Source organism: Blennius ocellaris, assembly GCF_963422515.1.
Source record: "Blennius ocellaris genome assembly, chromosome: 5".
In the NCBI taxonomy this organism is placed as follows: domain Eukaryota; kingdom Metazoa; phylum Chordata; class Actinopteri; order Blenniiformes; family Blenniidae; genus Blennius; species Blennius ocellaris.
Genome location: NC_137654.1, coordinates 29716617 through 29740122, shown reverse-complemented (window position 1 = coordinate 29740122; position 23506 = coordinate 29716617). Strand labels below are relative to the sequence as shown.

At 47.3% G+C, this 23506-nt stretch overlaps 1 protein-coding gene across 1 annotated transcript; it reads right to left on the bottom strand.

The window, feature by feature from the left end:
* Positions 1-1207: 1207 nt before the first annotated feature.
* gpr157 (G protein-coupled receptor 157) lies at positions 1208-5298 on the bottom strand. Its single transcript, XM_080496751.1, has 4 exons — positions 4814-5298; positions 3365-3578; positions 2552-2746; positions 1208-1669 (listed from the first exon to the last, which is right to left on the bottom strand). Exons 1-4 carry the CDS (start codon positions 5182-5184, stop codon positions 1463-1465), a joined length of 987 nt encoding a protein of 328 aa, XP_080352877.1. The 5' UTR covers positions 5185-5298; the 3' UTR covers positions 1208-1462.
* Between the last annotated feature and the right edge of the window lie 18208 nt (positions 5299-23506).

Below are 23506 nucleotides of genomic sequence, written 5' to 3'. Positions count from 1 at the left end.
TTTTTATACTTTCTGTTTTAACTGTGGAAATGGAAAACGGAGACATGGGAAGTCGTGACATGAGCCAGAAGAGGCCCAGTGAGTTTTCCTTCCGTCAGGACGGAGAGACCGACCAGAAGAGATGAAGGCCTGAGAAACAGACGATGATGAACCGATCGGTTAATCCTTCATAGGGGGATTTCTGAAACTTTAAAAGATTTGTGAAGATTTAGTGGCACGAGTTGTTTTTTACTTAAACTCACATTTGTAACTTTTTTTCTTCTCTCAAATATAAATCTTTATATTGTAAAACAGAAACTATCAGGAGTGCATCAAACATAACAGATGTTTAGGAATCCTTTCTTGGTTTTAAAGATATAATTTACATGTAAAAGTTTCAAACCACAAATAGTCCAATTTCATGTTTAACGGCCTAGAACTGTGAATTTTATTTCCTGTAATGTAAAGTGTGTTATAAATTAAACTATTTATTGAAATAGTGCCACGATAACTTATTAATTTAAACTAAGGTTTTTCTTTGATTAAAATGTCTATATCATCCCCAAAAACAAATAATTCGTACATAAAATGACTTCAATCTCAACATAGACAATTTTAATGAAACCTTCTGGTGGGAAAACACAATAAAATGGATAAAGAGCTTCTCCAATAGCTTATTTTACAAACTCTCCACATAGACAAAAGTTAGGAGTGTTTTTGAAAAGCTGCATTTTCAGTGACTCCGAGCACCGTTTTCATGCAGAGACCCAAAACTTTAGCCTTAACGTGTCCACTCATCTTAAGAAATGAAGTTTTCTTTGAGACTTTCACAATTTTCTTGTTTCTTTCTCCTCGAAAAAGGATATTTAAAGTCAAATTCATTCCCACCGATGAGCGTCTCGATGAAAAGGTGAAGGAGCTGCAGACAGTCAAGGGTTAAACGCGGGTCGTTTGGTGCTTTTAGTCTGACGGGATCGTCAAAGGAGAAGTGAAGCTCTGAGGGAAGGAAGGACGACATGTGATCAACTGACAGCGGCTCCTCAGAGTCAAATGTGTCACAACCGCTCGACGAGGCAAATAAACAAATAAATAAATAAATAAAAGACAAGAGTCATCGGGAGAAACGGCACCAGATCATCACGAGTTCAAGTTGTTTTTTTTAATGAAACGTCAGACAAGAGTTTTTAATTCGAATAATTTAGTGACACAAGCAACAACAATCTGTGATACCCAAGAATGTACAAACAAGGACAAGATCATTCTTTCACTTTGGAAACGTTCTTCTATGCAGTCGTTTTTTTTGGTTTGTTTTTGTTTTTAATGCCACAAACTGTCAAAGGAAGTAAGTGATTAGCACCGCAGCATCATCATCATCTTCATCCTCCCGCCACCCGGAGTGCAGACACGTGACGACACATCCTCGCTGAAGAGACGACCGGGACGCGTCTCCCGTCCCGCTGACCTCTGTCCGTCCGCCTCCGGATCATCTGTCCTCCCCCGTCAGGGTGGAGGCGTCCCGACCCGCCGGCGCTGGCGGCGGCGGCAGCCCGCCGTCCGGCCGCGCCGCCTCCTCCCCTCCACACGAGCCGCAGCAGCAGCAGAACGTGGCGCAGAGGCGTGAGCGGATCGGCCGGGTAAACAACACGAACATGATGCAGTTGGCTGCTCCCTGAGAGGTGTTGCCGATACCCTGGGGGGGGGGGGGGGGGGTAAAAAACAAAACAACACAAAACAAATGTAGAGTTTAGAAAAGCTGTTAAATTGATATTTTATGTGGTAAAGAGGAAAAGATCACAGTGCAAGTTTATATAATGAAAGATAAATCAGTTTAGTTCAGGGTTTTTCAAAAACACTGAACCAACATTTGCTCTCACAGCGACAGTGTGTTGCAGAGTAATCATGTATAAATACTCTTCACCACTAGAGGGCAGCACAGAACTTTGCCGGTGAAATGGAAAGTGACAGACGTCAGTGTGGTTCATCTCCACCTCCTGCTACCATCTTGTATCAAAGTACTGTGTCAGTGACAGTGATGGAGAAGTTTTTGAAAAGGAAGAATGTGAACCAGGATCTCAGCTCTTCATCCATCAGGTCCAGGTTTCACACTGAGGGAGTCACTATTAAAAAAAGTCCTTGCTTTCTGGATTTACTGGATTCCTGTTGATAAAACTTTGATGAGAAAGACTTTATATTGTTAATAGAGGCTACAGAGTTTAACATTTTAACATTTTCAGGTGGTGGTGTGACTCCAGGTTTTTCCAAAGACAAAAGTGTGCCTTGGCTCAAAAAAAGGTTGAAAAACACTGGTTTAGTTGACCAATAAAATGAGGTTTCATATCAACTCCGGCTTTAGAAAAGAAATAAACACATAATGTGGTAAAACACGACACTACAAGGTTTTTACTGCACTTCCTGAAAAAGCCGCGTTACTTTCCATCAGATAAGAGCTTCCCTTTACATCATGATGACTCTGAGTTAAAAAAAAAACTTTTTTTTTTTTAAACAGTGTGTTTGGAGTGAAGCGATGAAGACGACGGGGGGGGGGGGTAATTTTGTCGACGTCAAAACTCACGTGCAGGGTGACCAGTACCGGGTGCTGCCTGGCGGGGGAGCCGGCGAGCAGCAGCACGAAGCGCACCGTGCTCCACATGCGCAGGGCGATGAAGATGACGGGGATGAGCGTGAGCTTCACGTCGGCCATGGAGGAGAAGGGCTGCGACGCCGGCCGGCTGGCCAGCAGGGGGCGGTACTCCGACAGGGCGGCGTGCTGCGTCCCGCGGGGAGTCGCCGCAAGACGGGGGGGGGGGGGGGGGGGGGGGGGGGACAAAGAAATGTACGACATGAAGATCAACAGAAATGGCGGAAGAAAGTCCGCTAAGGTGCCGTGTGAAACTTTCTGGATGGAAAATGTTCAGGTTTACAGAAACACTCGCACACATCTGTGTGGATTATTGTCATTAACTCGCTGATTCAAAGAATATCTGTCTGGAGTGTAAAATAAAAGGGCTCATGTTGTTCTAAATTCACTTTCTAAAAGGTTTTCCAGCGGTAATAATCATCCTCACACCTGGATCGACGCCGCATAACTGGAAGAAAGTGTGTCCTCTCTCTCTTAAAAAGTGTGTTGCTCCAAGCAGCCAATCAGAAATCAAACCCTATATAGTGTCATCGGGGGTTCAGCCAATCACAATCAAGATAGGCTCCTCCCCCTTTGACTCCTCCCACTCTGCTCTGGCACACAGCACCACAAGAGGGAGTAGTTCCTCCATCTTCCCATAGATGGGCGTGTGTGTGGGCGGAGCCAGTCCAGCTCACACCAGACACAGCAGATTCTGAATGCGGCTCCTCTGATCTAACATTCTCACGGAGGAAGGTCGGTCCTCACCGCCCCGCTGATGTGCCTCTTGATCAGGACGTAGAGGACGGGGAGGGTGAGGTACGCCAGGAACTCCCAGATCTTCCCGGTCAGCAGCATCCACAGGACCCGGTCCGGGGCCTGGATCCGGATCCAGCACCAGCCCACCGACACCTCGGAGGCGTTGTAGCCGATCTTGTTGAGGCACACGGCGGCGACGGTGATGGCCAGAGGGACGCCCCAGCTGAGGACACGACACAGAGAGAGGGTGGCTGACGGTGCAACGCCACGGCGGCGGCTCGCGTGTCGGCACAAAACGGCAGCTTAAGTTCCTTTAAATTTCATAAAACCGCTAAATCGTCGGCTCGATTCAGGAAGCTTCGTCGGCCAAATTCTCTGGGAAGCGTTTTCACTTCTCCTAAAAAGATTTATGTTTTTTTTTTTTTTTTAATTACCAATTTAAGTGAGAAAAATAAAATGGCAGACGGTTATAAATACCACTGAGCTCAAGGCCGACTCCTGCATGTGTTCGCATACAGGCGGCGATGAATGGCCCCCGTTGTGTGATCCTCAATTCAGTGGCACTTTTGAGATTTCAGTGTGGCTGAAGGAGAGCGACAGACGAGCAGATCTCCATACGGAACAACGGATCAGTACGTGGAGATGAACCACAGACGGTTCAACCGCTTCGGTTTTCAATAGACACGAGTGACGACGACGACGACGCGGTTCCTCGAACTTGTCACAAATAATCAGTGTTGCATGTTTGAAGTTTAAAAATCGAATGATTCCAGAACAAAGTAGCAGCTCAGACTTGTCCTTATACCGCTGAATTAGCAAAAGTAGGTGCAAGAAGAGAACGACGGGAATAAAATGACGTCGTCCTGGACGATAAAATTGTATGAAAAAACTGGTTTCTTAACTTTTCTCTACTTTTTTCTCTTAATCTTTTCAAGTGCTCCCAGTTGAATTCCTGTGTGTTTTGTCTCCAGCGGGTTTAATGAATGGATATATTTGTCATTTCCTTGAAAAGCTTTAAAAAAAAAAAAAAAAAAAATTGTAAAGGCCAAATAGATTTATTTTATTTCTTTGTAAAACTTTAAAATATATATGTTTTTTTGTAAAGGCTAAATAGATTTTTCATTTTTTTGTAAAACGTATTTCTTCGTAAAGCTTTAATACATTTCTTTTGATTCTTTGTGAATCTTCAATATCTTTACTTTACTTCTTTGAAAAGCTGAAATATATGCATTTTATTCTTTGAAAAGCTTTGATTTCTGTCTTTTATTTCTTTGTGAAGCTTTCATATATTTGTTTGAAAAGCTTTTAATTTGATTTCTTTACAAAGCACAGTGCCTGAGTGTTACTCTATCAATAAATTAGCCTTGCCTAATGATGAATTGGGTGAGCAGGTGACCTGCAGGACTTGACCTTTGACCCCCGGGGGGGGGGGGGGGGGGGGGGGGTTTGCACACAGACCTGATGAGGTGGAAGAAGAGCACCAGGCTGTCGGCCGCCCTCTGGCTGCAGCGGACGATGAAGACGTAGAGGTAGATGGCGATGGCCACGGTCCAGAAGAAGGAGCTGGTGTTGGAGAAGGTGGACACGGCGCCCTGCGCCACGCAGTCCGGGGAGTCGGAGCCGAACGCCCGCCACACCCCGAAGGCGTAGGACGCCGCCGAGAGCCAGTCCGACACGGACAGGAAGACCAGCAGCTTTCGGGGGGTCGTCCGCAGGTCCGACCACAGGACGTAGGTGAGGATGATGAGCGAGGAGCCGAGGAAGGACAGCGCGCACGAGACGAGCACGACCACCTGCTCGGACAGGTAAACCTCGGTGCGGTTCGACATGCTGCGGCTGCTGCTGCTGCTGCTGCTGCGGTCACTCCCCGGCCGCCAGCATCGTCCTGTCTGGGTCAGGAGCCCCACAGCTCCTGGAGGGACTTCTGGAACTTCTCCACAACAAGTGTGTGAGTGTTAGTGTGTGTGCGCCCTCCTCTTCCTCTTCCTCCTCCTCCTCCTCAGCAGAAGTGGGTCAGCTGGTCGGTGGGCGGACGGAGTCTATTTATGGAGTGTGTTTTTGCAGTGTGACCCTGGTTCATACGTGGTGTGTGTGTGTGTGTGTGTGTGTGTGTGTGTGTGTGTGTGTGTGTGTGTGTGTGTGTGTGCGCGTGTGAGAAAGAGAGCGAGAGGCACAGGACCGTCTCAATTTACAACTATATTGTGGCACCATGTCAGTTAAACTGTGAAGTTTAAATATTTTTTACAATACCATTATTATATTATTCTTTTCTTTTTTTTTTTTTTTTAAATTGAACAAAAATGCAATTTATAAAATAACATTGGTTTTACTTTACTTTTTTTTTGTAAGGTAATAAAGAAGCGTCACGAAATACAAGATAATACAATTATATGAAGGGAAAGTTTGACAGTTTGACATTAAAGCAGCGTTGAACCGCTGGTTGGAACATGGTGTCTGTCCAGGATTCAGAAATATCACAGTCCTCCAATAAATTCGCCATTAGATAATTAATTCAATGTAGGATTAATCAATTACCCCTATGTGCTCGGGGTAATACCGCTGCTGACCTGTGGGGGCAGTGTTGTACAGTGTACATCTGGTGGAAAAAATAATGATCCCTCGGAGAAAGTTTTTTTTTAATGTCACTAAAAATATAATAATAATAATTTTTTTCAAAACAACTTCGAGGACTGTGATTATTTGTGTTCTGATACAAGAATATCTCGGACTTTGCCTCACCTGGACAACAGGAAACGTTACGCACAGTGACGTAATATTACGCACGTGCCAATTTACGTGCACCCAGGAAGCACGTGGGGGTATATTGTATTTATTTCTTCATCATGCTTTTGTAGGGTGAGTTATATGTTTTTCTTTCCAGAGCCGAGGCCAGATACTTGTGGGTTGTTTTTATTTTATTTCACAGTCTGAAGTTTGTCATGGAAGTAAATGGAAATTAATTTTTAAACACACTACCTCATGTGAAAATCATAGACACCACATGTGCAGCAGTAGTGATTTTGAGGGGAAATATATTTAATCCCCGTTTCATTCACTTTTATAAGTTATAAAGATTTTTTTTTTTTTATCACTCTGGAAGAGTTTTCAGAGCAAAAATGTCCTTTTGACCACGTTTCTCCTAGAATTTTAAATTAATATATATTTGGATATGAAGAAGTAACTTAAAGAAATCATGAAAGTGATTTTTGGGGCAGTGATTTGCTCTCTCGCCTCACAGCAGGGGGTTCTGGGTTCGAATACCTGTGTGTGTGTGTGTGTGTGTGTGTGTGTGTGTGTGTGTGTGTGTGTGTGTGTGTGTGTGTGTGCGTGCTCGTGCGTGCTCCAGTTTCCTCCCACAGTCCCAAAACGTGCATGTGAAGTTATTTTGCGACCATAAATTGCCCCTGGGTGTGAATTCTGATTGTGTGTGATTGTTTGTCCCTCTGTGTTTGTCCCATGATGCACCTGTCCAGGTGTGTCCCGCCCTCGTCCACAGGAAGCTGTGATGGACTCCAGCGACTCTGCACAGGACGAAGACACGTCACAGAGGATGGAAGCGAGTTCCACTCCAGTCGGACCGCAAACGTGAGTCCAACCGCAAATGTTTCATCCTCCCCGAAAAAAGAGCCGCTTCGTAACTGACATGTTATGTTCTTTTGATTTTTCGTAATTTTTTTTGGGTTTTAAAAAGCTGAAATTGAAGTTTTATTCACACGTCCCCATGCATAAGAATTTATTTGACAGCTTTCTGGTCTCAGAAGGGAGAGATTAGAGATAATTTAATATTTTAAGGCTAAACTAGAGCTGTTAAGACTCCATTCTGTTTCGCTGAAGAATCTCATGCTGTTGCTGAGACATAATCGTGCAGAATTAATCATTTAAATGAATGGAAACATTCTGGGCGTCCATTTTTCTTTTTTTAATGTAACTCCACAATGTACGACTCACATTTTGCCCATACTTATTTAACGGTGTCAAAGTTTCTCACGATTTGTGGTTCACAGGTTAAAAATCACAATTGTGATTTTGAAGCTTATAATATTTTAAAATCTGGGCTCAATCACTCCTGCATCGGTTTCGTCATGGTTTCATTTGATATTCATGTGTTCTGTAAAATGTGCTCAAAGAGGTCGAAATAAAATTCTTGACTTCGTGTCAAAATCTGAATCACTGTTGTATTGAAACTCAAGACGGAAATATGATTTTTTTTATTCTTTTATAATTCATCATTGAAGAAATTGCCAATGAATTTCCGGAGCGTCACAAACTACTTTAATCTCCATAAAATGACCCAGATTGAATACGGATTAGCCCAAAAAAAATGTTTATGTTTAAACTTAAAACCACTGATATTACGTCATTAGGGACTTTAACTCGTAATAGTTCAGTTAGGTTCATTATTCCTGTTGTTCATCTGTAAATAATTCTCATCCTACCATCAAAGAATCCAGTCAAAACATGTGAAAATGGTTGAATCTATTACTACTACTACTACTACTACTACTACTACTACTAATAATAATAATAATAAAATAATACATTTGATTTCTGAGAGCCTTTCAAACACCAGGGTCACTTTACATTACAATATTTTTTTAAATAAATAAATAAAATTTAAAAAATAGATAAATAAAATTGCAGTTAAAAACAAGCAGAGACATATAAGTAGCAATAAAACCTAAACCAACGCAAAAACTGACAGTTTTAAGAAGGACAGGCTTGTTTAAAAGAAGTTTTTAGGTGAGAAAGAAAAATACTAATTATTGTCAAATGTGAATCATAAATAGCGTCGTTACATTAAAAACAAACTGATTGAATTAATTTGAAAATATGAATTCTGCAAGATTACAAAATTCTACATCCAAAATCAACAAACATAAATATTCCACATTTACTGGGCGTTGTGGAACAATATATTAAAAATCCGCATTTTAAAATACACCCTCCCCCTCAAAATCACAGTTTTCGGTCCCTTGAGCCTTATAATAATAATAATTGTTTTTTTGTTTTTTTTAAAAAGCATTATGATGATTAATGAGAGGCTTCTGCTGCACCTCGTGTCCAGTTAATGACGTGTCAGTGCAGTTTTATCAAACAGCAGGAGAGGACAAAAGGTGTGAAGCCGGCGAGGCTGTGACCTTGTATGAGATCACAAGTTGACTGCTTGTGCACTGCTGCAGCCCAGAAACCTGCAACCACCTCTTTTTTTTTTTTTTGATTTATTTTTAGTGTGTGTGTGTGTTTGCAGCAGTGCAGTGGAAGATGTTTACTGCAGTCTGCAGCGGAAAAGAAACACCTGCACAATCATCAGAATCACACGAGCGCTTTTCAGGTCAGTCGACCGAGGAAATCGAGGGAGCGACCGACACCTGAAAAGAAAAGTGCTCCCCGGTGGTTCACCGTCAGTACAAGAGGCGTGAGGCAAAAACAAACCAGGCAAACGAGATGAATCCGTCTTTATGCAACTTTTATTAACATGAAAAGAAGAAACAAACCCCCATTTAATTAGAAGGAGAAATAAAACAGGTTTCGGAGAAAAATGCGGGCCAGATTTATGTTGGTGGATTTAACTTGAGTGGAAACCAGATTGGTGCAGTGCCGGATGAACAAATGCATGCTGGGAAGTCGCTTTGGGCCACCAGGTGGCAGCAGAGGGTCACCATGCGGCGTGGAAGTTGACGCTTTTGCTCCGTTAAAAACAATAAATAAAAAAAAGCCACGTTCTCTGTCGTCTTCAGGCGTCTCTGCATTAGATTCTTAACATTTAAAAAAACAAAACAAAATAACTTACAGTCGTCGCAGGATCTGCAGGGATGACGAACGCTACCTCACTCCCCCCCCCCCCCCCCCCTGCGTTGGCTGTGATCCCGGGGCTTCTCATTGCGAAGAATTTCTGCGGCAGTATACTTGCTGATTGCTTCGTTCTCACTCCTCACAACAACCAGCTAAGACACTGCCAGAGAAACACCCACAGCAGCCGCCTGCGTCCATCCGTCCGTCCCTCTGTCCCCCCCCCCCTCCTCCTCCTCCTCCTCCTCCCCCCCCCCCCCCCCGGAGCCGCTCCGCAGTGGCAGTTTGCTGGAAGGCCTCGCGGTAAAACAGACCCCGAGGGCGGTGCAGTGATCCGCCAGCAGCTCTGGAACAGAAGAAAAGAAAAGAAAGAAGAAGAAAAAAAAAAAAATCATTAGGTAACAATTGTTTTATGCAATAAACACAATCGGCTTTGGGAAACGGTTTCGTCCACATGTGCGGAGGCCCGGACTGATAAATCTGCCGCTCCTGAACACTGTGGATGTTCTGGCAGCTTCTTCTTTTTCTTCTTTGCACAGCATCACTTTTAAGTGCATATATCTTGGGCAAACAACAACAAAAACAAAACAACCCCAAAAAAAAACCCACCCCCAAACTAAGAATAGATTTACCATGACTCATGATTTTGCAACAAAAAAAAAGAAAAAGCTCAAGTTTGATTTAGCTCCCGTCTATTTTTGCGTGTGTGTGTGTTCACTTGAGTGCTATGCAATGTTTCGTTTGTGTGTGTGTGTGTGTGTGTGTGTGTGTGTGTGTGTGTGTGTGTGTGTGTGTGTGTGTGTGTGTGTGTGTGTGTGTGTGTGTGTGTGTGTGTGTGTGTGTGTGTGTGTGTGTGTGTGTACCTCGGGGACGGCGGCTGAAATCCCCGGGCTATCAGTGGCGTTTGCTACCGCAGTGCTATTTTAGGCCGGCTGACCGTTCCATACTGTCCTCTACCCGCGGCCCGGCTCTGCTGACAGGACAACACGGATACCAGAAACCGGTGTGGAAGGTGTGTGTGTGTGTGTGTGTGGGGGGGGGGGGGTTGAGGATGAGAAGTGTGGCTGTCGGTAGGTTTGCTGCTGGACGTTCCTCAGTTTGGTTCAGGGTTGAAGCAGTGTGTGTGTGTGTGTGTGTGTGTGTGGTGTGTGTGTGTGTGTGTGTGTGTGTGTGTGCGTGCGCGCGCGCGTGCCCTCACTCAGCACGTGACGACAGGACTTCTTGATGTAAATCCATAATGCAGGACTGAGGAATGTGGAATCAGCAAATCCTGCTAATGAATGAATGAATGAATGAATGACTGGTTCCAACGCAACACAGGCAGAGTTCTCAAGCTAGAAATTGTGTTTGGTGTGTGTGTGTGTGTGTGTGTGTGTGTGTGTGACTTCCTGTCAACATATTTTACAGTGTGTGATTGACGGCGTCAGATATTTTACTTTCACTTTAAAGTATTAAAATTAGCCTCAGATCCTTTTTGGGCTCGGAGTTTCATTAGTGATGAAGGTCATGATGAAGGTGCTTAATGAGGAGAACACTCACACTCACACACACACACACACACACACACACACACACACACACACACACACACACACACACACACACACACACACACACACACACACACACACAATTTGGGGGTCAAATTTAAATTTCTTGCTCCAGTGATATTTACCTGAGATAACAACAGCAAATAGCTTTAGAAATAATCTCAAATCATCCGCTTTGGATTTACTTTTTTTTCTTTTTACCAACTATAATTGATTTAGTGTGAATTTAAGTGAAGTTTGACAACGAACGACGAAAAACAGTCGTAGCAGTGAAGCGCTGGAATGAAACCAATAATTTAAAAACTGATCGTCAATCGTTCCCAATTCTGCCGTCATGCTCAACGTGTTGTGAAATATTGTCTGCTCGAACCCCGTGTATAATCCCATCAGATTATTGATCAGCTTTAGGTTTTGATGGGATTATGTTCGACACACCTGAGTATTGTAAAGTCTTGATTCCTCGCTGGTGTTTCTGTGTTTTTCGTTCACATGCAGAAAAGTTCTTTTGTTTGTAAAAATGTATTGAAATAGTGAAATTTTACACAAGGAGTGAATTTCAACTTTTTAGCCACAGTTTCCCAAAAATTGTTTAAAGGAAAATAAAAAGGGTCCCATGATGTTGCTGCAGCTCAGTATATTGAAGCAACGGCGTGTGTATTGTGATACTCGTCGTATCCCCACTACACTACTTGCATACTTGCAGCCTTGTTAAGGAGCTTATCCTCATTCGGGGACATTTACGTGTCTCACACTGCAAAGCAAGTGTGTTGTGAGGATTTTCCACTAATCCACATTATAGACGCAGATATTAAAGAAGAATTTTACACAAAAAAAAAAACTTGAAGAGAGGAAACAGGATTTTGTTAAGGGGACTGTCCTGTAAATGAGTGAATGAGTGAACGTCCAGATTTGTATCCGTATGAACCGCCGGCCGTTTAACAACGTCTAAGCGAATGCATCTACAGATTTACCCACAATGCACTGTGTTGACTCAGATTAACATTAACTGCAGCGCTCGCCGACAACATGCAGATTCCCCCTTAAACGTCTATAAAACTCAAACCGCGAGGCCCTCCTGAATCCTGGATGGCCTCCTCCCCCTCCCCCTCCCCCTCCTCCTCCTCCTCCTCCTCCGCTCCCCTCCTCCTCGCTGTTCCTTCGCTTGTTCCAGTGTCGGCGAACACTCCAGCAGTCATGCTTCCCCGCTCCAGCCCCATTCCACAAACCTAATCATCTTACGGCCAACAAGGACATTAGTATTTCCCGTGGCGCCGTGTTCCTGAACGGCGTTACACATGACGCGCCCGAGGTTCGCCTCTACGGGGGGGTCGAGTAGCACGAGAGCGAGACCCCCCCCCCCCCCATATTAAAGTCCTGTATTATCAATATAAATCTCACATTATAGACGTTTCATTGGGTGCAACAGTGTTAAATGTCTGAATTCATCCAGTTTGCACTCACTCACTCACTCGCTCGCTCGCCCGCCCGCCCGCCCGCCCACCCGGAGCACCGAGTGTCAAACTGCAGCCTGTAAATAATTAAAGGCTTTTTGAATCTTACGCACCAGATTACCCGAAAACACAGTTGCCCCAGTAACTGTCTGCCTCGCCACACCAAAGTAAAACACACCGGTCATAGTGCAGGAGGCGCGGAGCGATTTTTACCCCCTGAGTCACCAAGTGAGTGGAGTATTTAAGTTTTCAAAGTTTAAAAAACATTTTTTTTTTCCTTCTGCAGAGCTTATCGGTAGCATGTGATTATATGTGACAACGTGGACAGTCTCTGTGTGTGTGTGTATGAGCTTATTTCTATTCTTGACTGTGACGCTGATGACGCCTCATTTGTAACTTCCTCATCATGTGCCAGAGCGCCTCCTGAGTGGAGAGAGCACAACTTTCCTCCTCTGCAAAAACAACCCCGGGATCCGGCCTTCAAACGGCGGACGTCCGAAACAGGTCGGCGAGCCGCGGTCCGGCGCTCTCGTCCGCGCCGACGTCACGGCGCAAAAGAGCGTGGTTGCCATGGCGTCGCCGGGACGACACCCAAGCTGCCAGTCGGCGCTCGGTTTGCGGCCCACGGGCCTCGTCAGAGACCCCGAGGTGAGCAGCAGCAGCAGCAGCAGCCACCAACCGACCCGGACCTCCACGGCAGCGTTCAGATCGCAGGTTGAGTCGCATGCGGGGGGGGGGGGGGGGGGATTTGACACTCACCAGGCTGTGGCGGCGTGGCTCCTCCATCCATCCATCCATCCAGTGTGCAGTGGACGTCAGCTGGAGAGTGAGTGTTGAGCCTCTTCCTCTCTCTCTCTCTCTCTCTCTCTCTCTCTCTCTCTCTTCGCTCCACTCAGTCAGCACAACAAGTCAAGGCATGTTCCAACACGCCACCAACAGCCGGACCGGGTGCAGGAGCCTGCAGACCAGAAAAGGGGGGGAGGAGCAGAAAGATCAGGGCAAAGAGAGAGAGAGAGAGAGAAGGGGGGGGGGGTAGGAAACCCAGAAAAGCCCCAGCATGACTCAGCCTGCTCCAGTCAGTTAGCGCGGCGGCACATTGGAGGAGTTTAGTGTCTTTTAGACGCCACATCAGGTCGGTGGACGGATTTATTCACGGCGAGGGCCGACTGAGAAGATGCGACGCCAACGTAGAAGTTCACCTTTAGACATCCGGGGCTGAAGTGGTTGAAGTGATTGGAGATTGTTGGCGCTGGGCTCCAGCGGTGTTGCAGCTCACACATGATCGTATTAGCATGTATTCACCCCCCCCCCACCCCACCCCACCCCCTCAGCTAATCTTTACCACGGCAGAACGAATAGTGTACAGACGCCGTAACCGAGCACCGGCACAGCTCACAAATGAAAGGCGCTGATTCATCAAATCACATTACACAGTAACTCTCAGTAGGTCACATCAATTCCAGATGAAGCCCGTCAGTATGAATTATAAAAGTGAAAATCACAGGGAATGCATCAGCAAAGACAAGAAACGCCTCTGAAATATTCATTCTTTCTTCGAGCGGCAGCGTGGCGAAGCGATCTATTGGCTGCAGCTGGGAGTGGATCCTCCGTCTGATGGATCAGACACATCTACGTACAAATGTACGCAGTGTGCTCGTTCACATTAAACCGAATCAAAATGTTCTAATGATTCAGAGCCGCTCTGATGTTCGGTTGGTTTTTTTCTTTTTCTGCCCGTAATCGGCGGCGGGGTGACGCCGGTTCATCCCTGCTGTAGTGGAAGTTGATCACTAGGCAGATCCTGGGACAGCAGCAGGCGCCAGCTCAGCAAAAACTAAAAAAAAAAAACTCACCTGCTTACAATATGGTCCGAGTTTGACTTGCCCGAGCGCCTCCACAGCGCCGTGGCTGTACGTCGTGGGACGACGACCTTTTCAGCGCAGGAGCAAAGTCACTGCGAAGTTCCAGTCCGCGATGAACTGGCAGGTTCGTCGTCGCTCGCTCTGACAGAGGAGCAACTTTTAGTGGAAGAGCCGACGGAGGCGCAGCCGCCTGCAAGACACTCGCTGTAATTTATTGGAAGTGGTGATGCGGCACTGCACCGCGCGCTGACAAAGTGCCAGCTGCAGTTCCAACCAAGTGGCTTTGGCTGCTAATTTATCTGTTTTCTTTCCCTCCGGGAGGAGAGAGAGATGGCCGGAGCTCCACCGGCATCCACTTCAACTTGCAGGAAATGATTCTTCTGCACTTCTGTAAGCCACGTCGCCACACGAAACTGGGACTCGTTCATCCCTCTGACCCGAGACGCCGACGGAGGCCTCGCGTTGCAGGAGGAGTCGCAGGGAGGAAAGGAAGGAACCCAGAGACCAGCAAGTTCAAAGCTTGTGCTGCATTGATTACATCATCGGGACGGGAGAGCGAGAACGGGACAATGCACCATCCGACTGGGGGGTGGGGGTGGAGGGGTGGGTGGGTGGGGGGGGTGCAATCGTCTAATATCCGTGAGTTCTGCGAGCAGAGTGAGTGTGTGTGTGTGTGTGTTTGTGTATTTTTTCTATTCCTGTCTCTCCAAACTCATCTTTGTCCAGCAGAGAGAGACGGCCTGCTTCTGCCTCGCCACGGCGTCACATGACCGAAAGACTGTCTGAGAGCGTGTGTGTGTGTGTGTGTGTGTGTGTGTGTGTGTGTGTGCGCTATTAGAGGGCCAGCACTGCAGGAACTCAGCTGCTGCAGGACACTGCAGGATTGCTGTGCTGCTGCCGGCTCGCTGGCTCTTTTCTCTCTCTCCCTCTCTCTCTCTCTCTCTCTCTCTCTCTATTCACTCAGGCAAATTGCTCAAGGAGGATGGTGAGAGCATGTGCTGCATACTTTTTCAGCAGGGGAGAGGGGGGTGAGGAGGAGAAAGGATGAGGAGGAGGAGGAGGAGGGGGTAGAAACAGAGGTGCAAAGCATGCTGGTGAGTGCTGGGCAACTGTACCTCGGAGAGGAGAGACTACAGTAGAGAAACTGGAGACAAGGAGGAGGAGGGAGGGAGGGAGGGAGGGAGGGAGGTGGAGGGGGGGTGGGGGGCAGGCAGAAGTGAGGTGCAAGGAACATCAGGTGAGTGCGGCAGTTTCCTCTGCCGGCAGTGCAGCACCCTCCCTCAGTGAGAAAAAGTGCGAGCAGGAGAACTGCAGATGTTGGGAGATGATGTCAGTTCTCAGATGTAGCAGCTGGAGTGCAGCTCTGCTCTCATTGTTCTGCTTGCAGATGGAGGAGAAAAGCAAAGCAAAAAAAAAAAAAAGGCCCAGAGAGATGTTCTGGACCGGCGCCTCTCAGAGAAGCAGCTGACGACGCAGGGCCGGCGTCTTTTTTTTTTTTTTTTTTTTCTCTCAAGGTCTTAGCACAGTTACCTGAGGTGAACTCTGATCTGACTGGGCCCTGCAGCACACAGGCCGACTGACCCGGCTGGATTCAACAGCCACACCGCAAATCTCACACATCCACTCACTTTTTAAACCAAACTAACACTGATGAAGGTTTTCCCCGACCGCCGCAGGAAGAGAAAAGTAGATACCTGGACTTTGTGAGCGTAGAGAGGCAGAGCCGGGCCGCCCGCTCTGCTGCAGCAGCGCTCCCACATTGTTTAACCTTTCAATTCCTGTTTACATCCAAGAAACAAAAGAACATGCACGAATGTCTAAATGCAAAAGAAGATGGGTCAGCACACCTTGCCTCACACGGTTTTTTTTTCTTCTGCAAAAGTCTCCAAACTGAGTGTCGGGGAGCTGCACTGTGCCCCGTTATCCACTCAGAGGACGGCAGGAAAAGTCCCGGTGGCTACAGAACAACTTCATCACTGCAGCACAGCTGGCCTGTCCCATGCAGGCCACTGTAGCCTCGCTCAGCGCTCAGACATCCTACCAGCAGTGCCATACGTAAACTGTGACCGGTTCCCTGCAGCACATTCACAATATACACATTTTTGTTTGATATACATACCGACGCAAGGAGAGAGAGAGCCGGGAAAATCTTTGCTCGTCTTAAAGCCGCGGAGACGAGAGTCCCCCCCCACCCTCCCCCCCCCGGGCCGGGGAGAACCCGGGGTCCTGTGGACCAGCCGCTATCTGACACGCCGGCTGCTATTTCCAGCCCGTACCACGCGTTAAACATGGATGAGGGAGCAGCGGAGCCTGACTGCAGACCGGCTGGCTGTCTGGCCGCCCGCTCATCGCCGGCGCAGACGAGGCTGGAACCGATGGGGGGGGGCAGCAGCCGCCGGGAGCTCCGGCGCTGCGGGGCGCCCGAGGAGACGCCGCTTTAAAGGTCTAAACAAGTGCACCGGTCCCTCGCGGAGGCGGATGCGTGGAGGAAAGATCGACGCACAGTGTGAAGAAGACGAGAGAGGAAAGAGGTGTATACCTGCAGCTGGGAGCCGGACGGCGTCGCAGGGAGGGAGGAGGGCAGGAAAACTTCTCTGCACTCACTCTGAGCCTCTGGCTTGCTGGTGATGTGCTTTCATGGCGCGGCAAAGTTGACTGCAGCATTGCCTCCTGAACAGAATGACATTGTTTGCACTCTCTCTCTCCCCACCTCCCGCTCTCTCTCTATCTCACTCCTCCTCCTCCTCCCGTACGCACTCGCTCCCCCTCCTCTTCTTTGCACGCTCGCTGGCAGCATAAACTGCACAGCTCAGCAGTGTTCCCCGACTGCCGCAGCAGATCCTGCATGAGCTCTGCGTATCTGAGTGGGATGGGACTTTTAAAGGGGAACGCAACCTCCCGGGTCAGTGTGTGTGTGTGTGTGTGTGTGTGTGTGTGAGCATCCTCGGTGCGCCCTCCTCTTCTCCCTGTCCTCAGCAACCCCTCCTCTTCCTCCTTAACACTCCGGAGAATCATCAGTGTAAAGGGCTCCTCACAGGAGGGGGAGAGAGAGAGAGAGAGACCCCTTCCACACACTCGTAACCCTCCATCCTCCTTTATTCATTTTCGCACCACAGCAAAAGCTGCTTTGAGATATGAGGGTGCTCTCGAAACCTCAGCGAGGCCCAGCTCGCTCCACAGAGAGCCTCCAAACTCCCGCTCTGAAATCTTCAGGAATTCATTCGTTAAAAAAAAATTAAATAAAATCGAATAAAAAAATTTAAAGATATCCGATTAATGTGGGAGACGATTATTTCAACAGACGACTCCTCGTCAGCCGGTTCAAAAAGTAAACTTGATCGGCTGTAACCTAAGCGATGACTAAGGATTTCAACACGAAGCACGCCACAGGACTGTTGCGCGCAGTGTCACCAGACACCGTGACAAATGAGCAACGATCATGCAAGTCAGTGAGTGAATGTCACCGTCTGAAACGCGCTAAAGTTTCACAACTCTCCCGAGGTGCAAAAAAAATCCCCTTCATTACCCACGATGCAGCGCTTTTCCCGGTGCTATTCTGCAGTGCGCTAAAAAGAAGCCGAATTTGTCTTTTTGTGCGTTGCACAACTCCGTGAGAGTGAGATCATCCATCATTTAGTCAAACGTTAAAGGTTAAACTTCTTCTTTTTGCAGGTTTTTTTTTTTTTTTTTTTGCCATGCACTCCCCAACTTTCAGTGACATTCGCAGCACGCTGCATGAGCTCAGGTAATGACGCCTCCATTAGAGATTCTCTGCATTTGAGGCATCGGCGGCTTGACAATTCTCTGCAGCAGTGCAGCTTTCTCTGCTTCCCACTGCAGGAGCGAGAGCCTCTGCTTTTCTTTTTTTCCCCATTTTATTTCATGACTTTGTTCTGCCTGCGCCCCCACTTGAACCCTGCGATGGAGGAGCTGCATGCATCTCGCATTAACCCCGACTGCATCCCGCCAAGGTTGTGCTTCCCCCGGCTTTAAGCACATTAGAGTTTGTGTGTCACACACCAAGCTTTTCTCTCCAATTAGCTTGTCCCACCTGCCGGGGACAAATCCGCCGAATCAGCAAATGTGGCATAATGGACTATTGGGAGTGGGCTCGGCGAGGCCGTCCAGATCAGTCAGTGTCGGCGTGAAGCTGTGTCACATGAAGACCGTTATCTGTCGGCTGGGAGTCGAGCGTCCTCCGCCTGCACGTGTGATCTGCATTCAGCTGCTGCAGCTGCTGCTGCTGCTGCTGCTGCAGCATCGGTCCAGCCTCGCGGCATCTGTCCTCTCCTCTGCACTCGGTGACACCGGGGGGGGGGAAATGCCCCCGCCAGCATATCCCTCACATAGCCAGCAACCATTCTCAGTAATGGCATCCCCTGTAATGAATAAGCCATGAGGAGAGGCCCCTTTTTACGTGTCCTATTAGATTACCTCGCTGTGCTTTACCTGGCTGCTGCCACCTCGCCGCCTCTGGTCACCGCCTCATCGACTCCATATTCCCTCCGGTTAGCCGAGTCAAGGGCGCGGTGTGGTAACGTGCTGAAAGGCCCGCACTTCGTTTGAGTGTATGGAAAATAGACTGACACATTTCTTTAGATGTTTGGGGAGTCAAGTCAGTTTGATGTCTTCGGGCTTTAACTAAACGGATAATCAGAGCGGGTAGAGGTTGTCTCTCAAGACACTGAAGTCGCACCATCAGCTGTTGAGTTTACATGAGGCTTTTTTTTTTTTTTTGCCATTCACAGCTCATTCCTCAGCTCCATTGATCTGTCCGGAAAAGATAATAGACACATTGATTCACCAGCTCAGCAGCTTTGCTCGGTTTACACATCAGTTCAGACTTAATTCTCCATCGTCTTCAGTCAGAGAGCAGAATTGTTCCTGACTGACGGCTCCAGCGTCTCCGAAGCGGCAGCTCTTCTTCTTTTCACTGTGGATTCTCTCTTTGGTACGCAGCGGAATATATTTCTCGAAACTCCAATGAGATGTAACTAAAAAGGATTTCAAGGAGCATAAGTGATTAGGTGGTTATAAGGCTCGGTCTCAGGAGAAACTTGACATTGAAAATGAAAAATAGAGTCAGAAAGGAGGTAATTGAGGCTACGTAGCAATAAATTAACTTCACAAAAAAAATCTTTCTGTGCTCAGTTCGGTGAGTCGGCTGCTGTGATGGACTGAATTATGTGAACATGGAGAAGGTGTGTGTGTGTGTGTGTGTGTGTGTGTGTGTGTGCGTGTGTGTGTGTGTGTGTGTGTGTGTTTCACTGCACCAGTGCTTTTTCGCTGACCTCATTTCTTAAAGCATATTCCTCTAAAGGCCAAGCGGAGTGAAAAAGATAGTGTGGCAATGAAACGAGTCAAACAGAGTTGTACAAAAAAAAAAAAAAAACCAACAACAACAAGAAAACAACCTGAGCTTGAGAATTGTGAATCGACATCAGGTGATGGAGTTCACGAAACGGTCTTTTTATTCCCTTTGAAGCTCAGCGTTGCTCAGCGTGGCGGCGAAGAGCTGCGTGCGCGAATCGAGTGAAGCCATCAGCCACTCGGCGGTTGTAAAAACTCTGCGACGGGTTGACGTTTCAGCGAGCGGCTGACGGCTCCGCGGTGGAGAAGGAGCAGCGCCTCCGTCAGCTGTCGGTGTCGGCAGCAGCAGCAGCAGCCGGTCGGCTCTCTGCAGAGCAGAACGCACACATCAGCCTGCAGCTGGGAAGCCTTGATGAGGCCCTCGCAGAGCTACGCTATCAATTTCAAGCTCGCTTTGTAATAGTGAGGAAAGGCCGTGGAAAAAAAAAGAAAAGAAAAAGTCACATGAGTCGTATTCTTGTCTCAGTCGCTCTTCAGAAACTTTTGCAGGTTTTATCTCTCTTAACAAGAAACCAATATTTTGAGATTTTGTTTTATATTATTAGGGTTAGAAAGGGAAGCACATAAAACACATCAAGCAAAATTAGACGTGACGTCTGAAATCAATCTTTAAAGGGGTTATGTTGTACAAAATTCACTTCCTAAAGGTTCTCCAGCAGTAATAATCATCTCCAAACCAGGAACGACGTCCCAGAAGTGAAGAAAGTGTGTCCTCTCTCCCCCTGGTTTGTTCCAGGTTTTAAAAAGTGTGTTTCTCCAAGCAGCCAATCAGAAATCAAACCCCATATAGTGTCATTGGGGGTTCAGCCAATCACAATCAAGGAAGGCTCCTCCCCCCTTTGACTCCTCCCACAAGCAGGCGACTCTGCTCTGGCACATGGCGCCACGAGAGAAAGTACTTCCTCCTCTTCCCATACATATGTGGGCGGAGCCAGTCCAGCTCACACAGACACAGCAGATTCTGAATGCAGCTCCTAGGATCCAGTATTCCAATGGAGGGAAAAGCAATAAACTTTGAATCAAAGATTTTTGAACCAACGAGATCATGTGAAAATGTTGAAAAGCTGCATAATATGACCCCTTTAAACATTTTAATTTGTGGCCAGGAAATCTCAATCTGAGGCCACGAAACAGTCATTTGAAGGCATGAAATAGTCATTTCTGGTCATGAAATGGTATTTTGAAGCTCTGACCACCGATGTTGTGTAAACGAACACCCAAAACTCAAAGAGGATTTCGTGCTTTCACTTCAAGACGTCGCGTAAAAACCAGCCCTTCACCTCACAAGCATGTTTTGAGACTGTTTTTCTCCCGGAGCTGGAAGAAACCCCACAAACCTTCCAGCATTATTCATTAGTTCATCTGCAGGGACACTGCTATTTATTTATTGGCAACTCTGTGACCCAAAAGAATAAAAGTAAAAAAAAGTGTCATCTTATCAGATTTTCAATGTAAATATGGAGGAATATAGTTCTAACCATAAAAAGTGAATCCGTTTGCAAACACACAGCTCGTACCTGATGGGTGTGAATGTCTCCAACAGAGACTTCCTGATGTCTTAACTCGCCGTGACACTGATTCATTTTAACTTTGACACCGATATAATATTTTACTTGATCACATTTACCGTTTGATGTCATTTCATTGTTACTCTGGATACTGACGGCTCATTAAAATCGTCAGGGCTCTACATTTACTTAGCCATAGTTTTTATATCGAAAATGTGATATCATCATTATCAGCCTTATTAGAGCTCTTTTTTTTTTTTTTTTTTTGGAGTCACATCAGGCCGCAGCAATCCCCGGCCTCATGTTAGCTGCTAGAGAATGATGAGATCCTGGCAGTGAGATATAAAGAAACACCTCCGGATCAGTATTCCGTACCAGCGCGATACTTTGAGCCGTGGATTCTGACTCGCTCGGAATGGAAGATGTGGATCGTCTCATCCGTAGTGATGACGGTAAATGAAAACACAAACCGACAACGAACCCACATTTTGATCTCATGAACTCGATTCATCTGTGGCCTTAAATATACGAAACGAGTCCGACCAGAGACTTCGCCTGCCGTCGATTTGCGTTTGTCTTCTATTTTCTCCGCGTACCTGGAAGGTGAAGCAGCAGCTGCCGTTTTTTTTTTTTTCTTCCTCTGGTTCGTGGAAACACGCCGCCCGGCCCAAACCTGAAACCACGTGACCGTGTGCGTCGGCCATCTGCCAAACCGCCGCGTGACGGGCCAGACGAAGAGAAGCAGGACGGTTTCCCGCCGACGTGCCGTGAAGCGCCGTGCCGCCCGGACGCCGCCGGAGCCGCGACCTTACACGACTCCTCTGCGCGTCCGTGCCGCTCGTGTGCAAACGCAGAGTCGCAGCCAGAGAAACTCGCGTCGCGGTCTGTCGTTTCCGTCGGCGTGACGGTGTCACTTTGAAAAAGACGGGAAACGACATTATGTTCGCTTTTGAAGGACAAAACTTGAGAGTCGATTCCTGAAACTAAAGGTCGTAAAGAGCTAAAGAGCTTTTCTAGATTTCATTTCTTCTTTGGGAATATTCAGTTTAACCCTCTAAATGTGTTTCATTGAGGGAGGTGGGGGAAAAAAGGGTCTATTGATCTGCAGATCCCTCCCCCCCACCCCCCCCAAAAAACACCGGACTGGCGTCCACCTGAGGCCCCTCCCTGCACGGAGGTGTTGCTCCTCCACTGCTGATTGCCTCGCTCTGTGTTTTAGCAGCAATGCACCATTCAAGTCTGCAGGCAACTTGACAAATGAGCAGCGATGTGAGTGGAGGGGATGCTTATACTGCACCACACATCCTGTCCCATCCACACATCCCCCCCACCACCACCCCCCACCCCCCGTCCTGCAGTGACTCACCTCTCTCATCCGGCGCCCTCTCCGCTCTCAAAGTCGCACCAGGACGACGCACGCTAAACACACGCCTGCCGATACGCGTACGCGCCACAAAAACTTGTGTGTTTTAATTGTTCGCCGAGGCGACGTGTCGTCGTTTTAGCAGGCAAATTGTCCGACGACATCAGAACTCAAACCTTTTGAATTGACTCATTCGGCCAAATACTGTGTTTTAAACATCCAGATGGAAATGATTGCCGCTTTTTTTTTTTTTTTTTCGATATTTCTCTCTCTATTGATGAACCATTGTTACTTTAAGATCATTTGTTACGCAGCAAAGCGATCAGACTCGTATTTTAATTAAAGTTGTGAACATGTCACTTGGGTTTTGTTGGATTTTTATCGCGTCGGCGTTTGAAAGCAGGAGAATTGTTGACAGTGAATAGTGGCTTGTAATTTTGATCATTGTGAGGAAAAAAAGCAGGAGAAAACAATTAAATAGAGCAAAGGGTGACAAACACATCTGTGTGAGCTGTTTTCTCCCCGGGCCTCTCACAGATTTCACCGTATAATAACCTACAGTAATTTCCTGAATCTCTCCGTTCATGCACGCTACTCTAACTCACAGAGATTTATTAGTTGGTTTTTTTTCTTCATTTTTATTGCTGTGTAAGGGTTTCTGCTTCATACGCCTGGACTGAGCAGGTCTTGAATTGCAAGCGATCTGCTGAAACGTGAGACGTCTTCTCACCTACAAGTGACTCAAAGAGGTCTGGGACGCGTGTGTGTGTGTGTGTGTGTGTGTGTGTGTGTGGAGGGGTGGGGGGGTGGGTGCATTGAGTTTCATGCAAGATGCACCGGCTGCAGCTCTTCATTCATCTCCATGCGTGGCGTGATGTGAGTTGGCGTGCAGACAGAAGTGAGCGCCGGGAACATAAAGTACCTGACGGCAGAACTAGTTGTTCATCAGCGTGTCGTCTGCAGCAGCATCCGCCCACTGGTCCACCTCACAAACTGCATCCCGGAGCAAGTGAGGAGCAGAGTGTCTGACGCAGCATGCGATCATTCACCTTGACTGCCTGCGTTGCTCGGACTTGCCGTGGTGCAGCTGTCCACTAACCCCCCCCCCCCCCACACACACACACACACTCCCACTTTCACGTCTCCCACCCCCTATAGAGGCAGTGCACTCTGCCAGCCGTGGAGTGGGACGTACTATCGATCCTGCTGAAATGATGGTTTCTAAAAGGGAGGCAGTAAGCATGTCTGCGTGCTCCT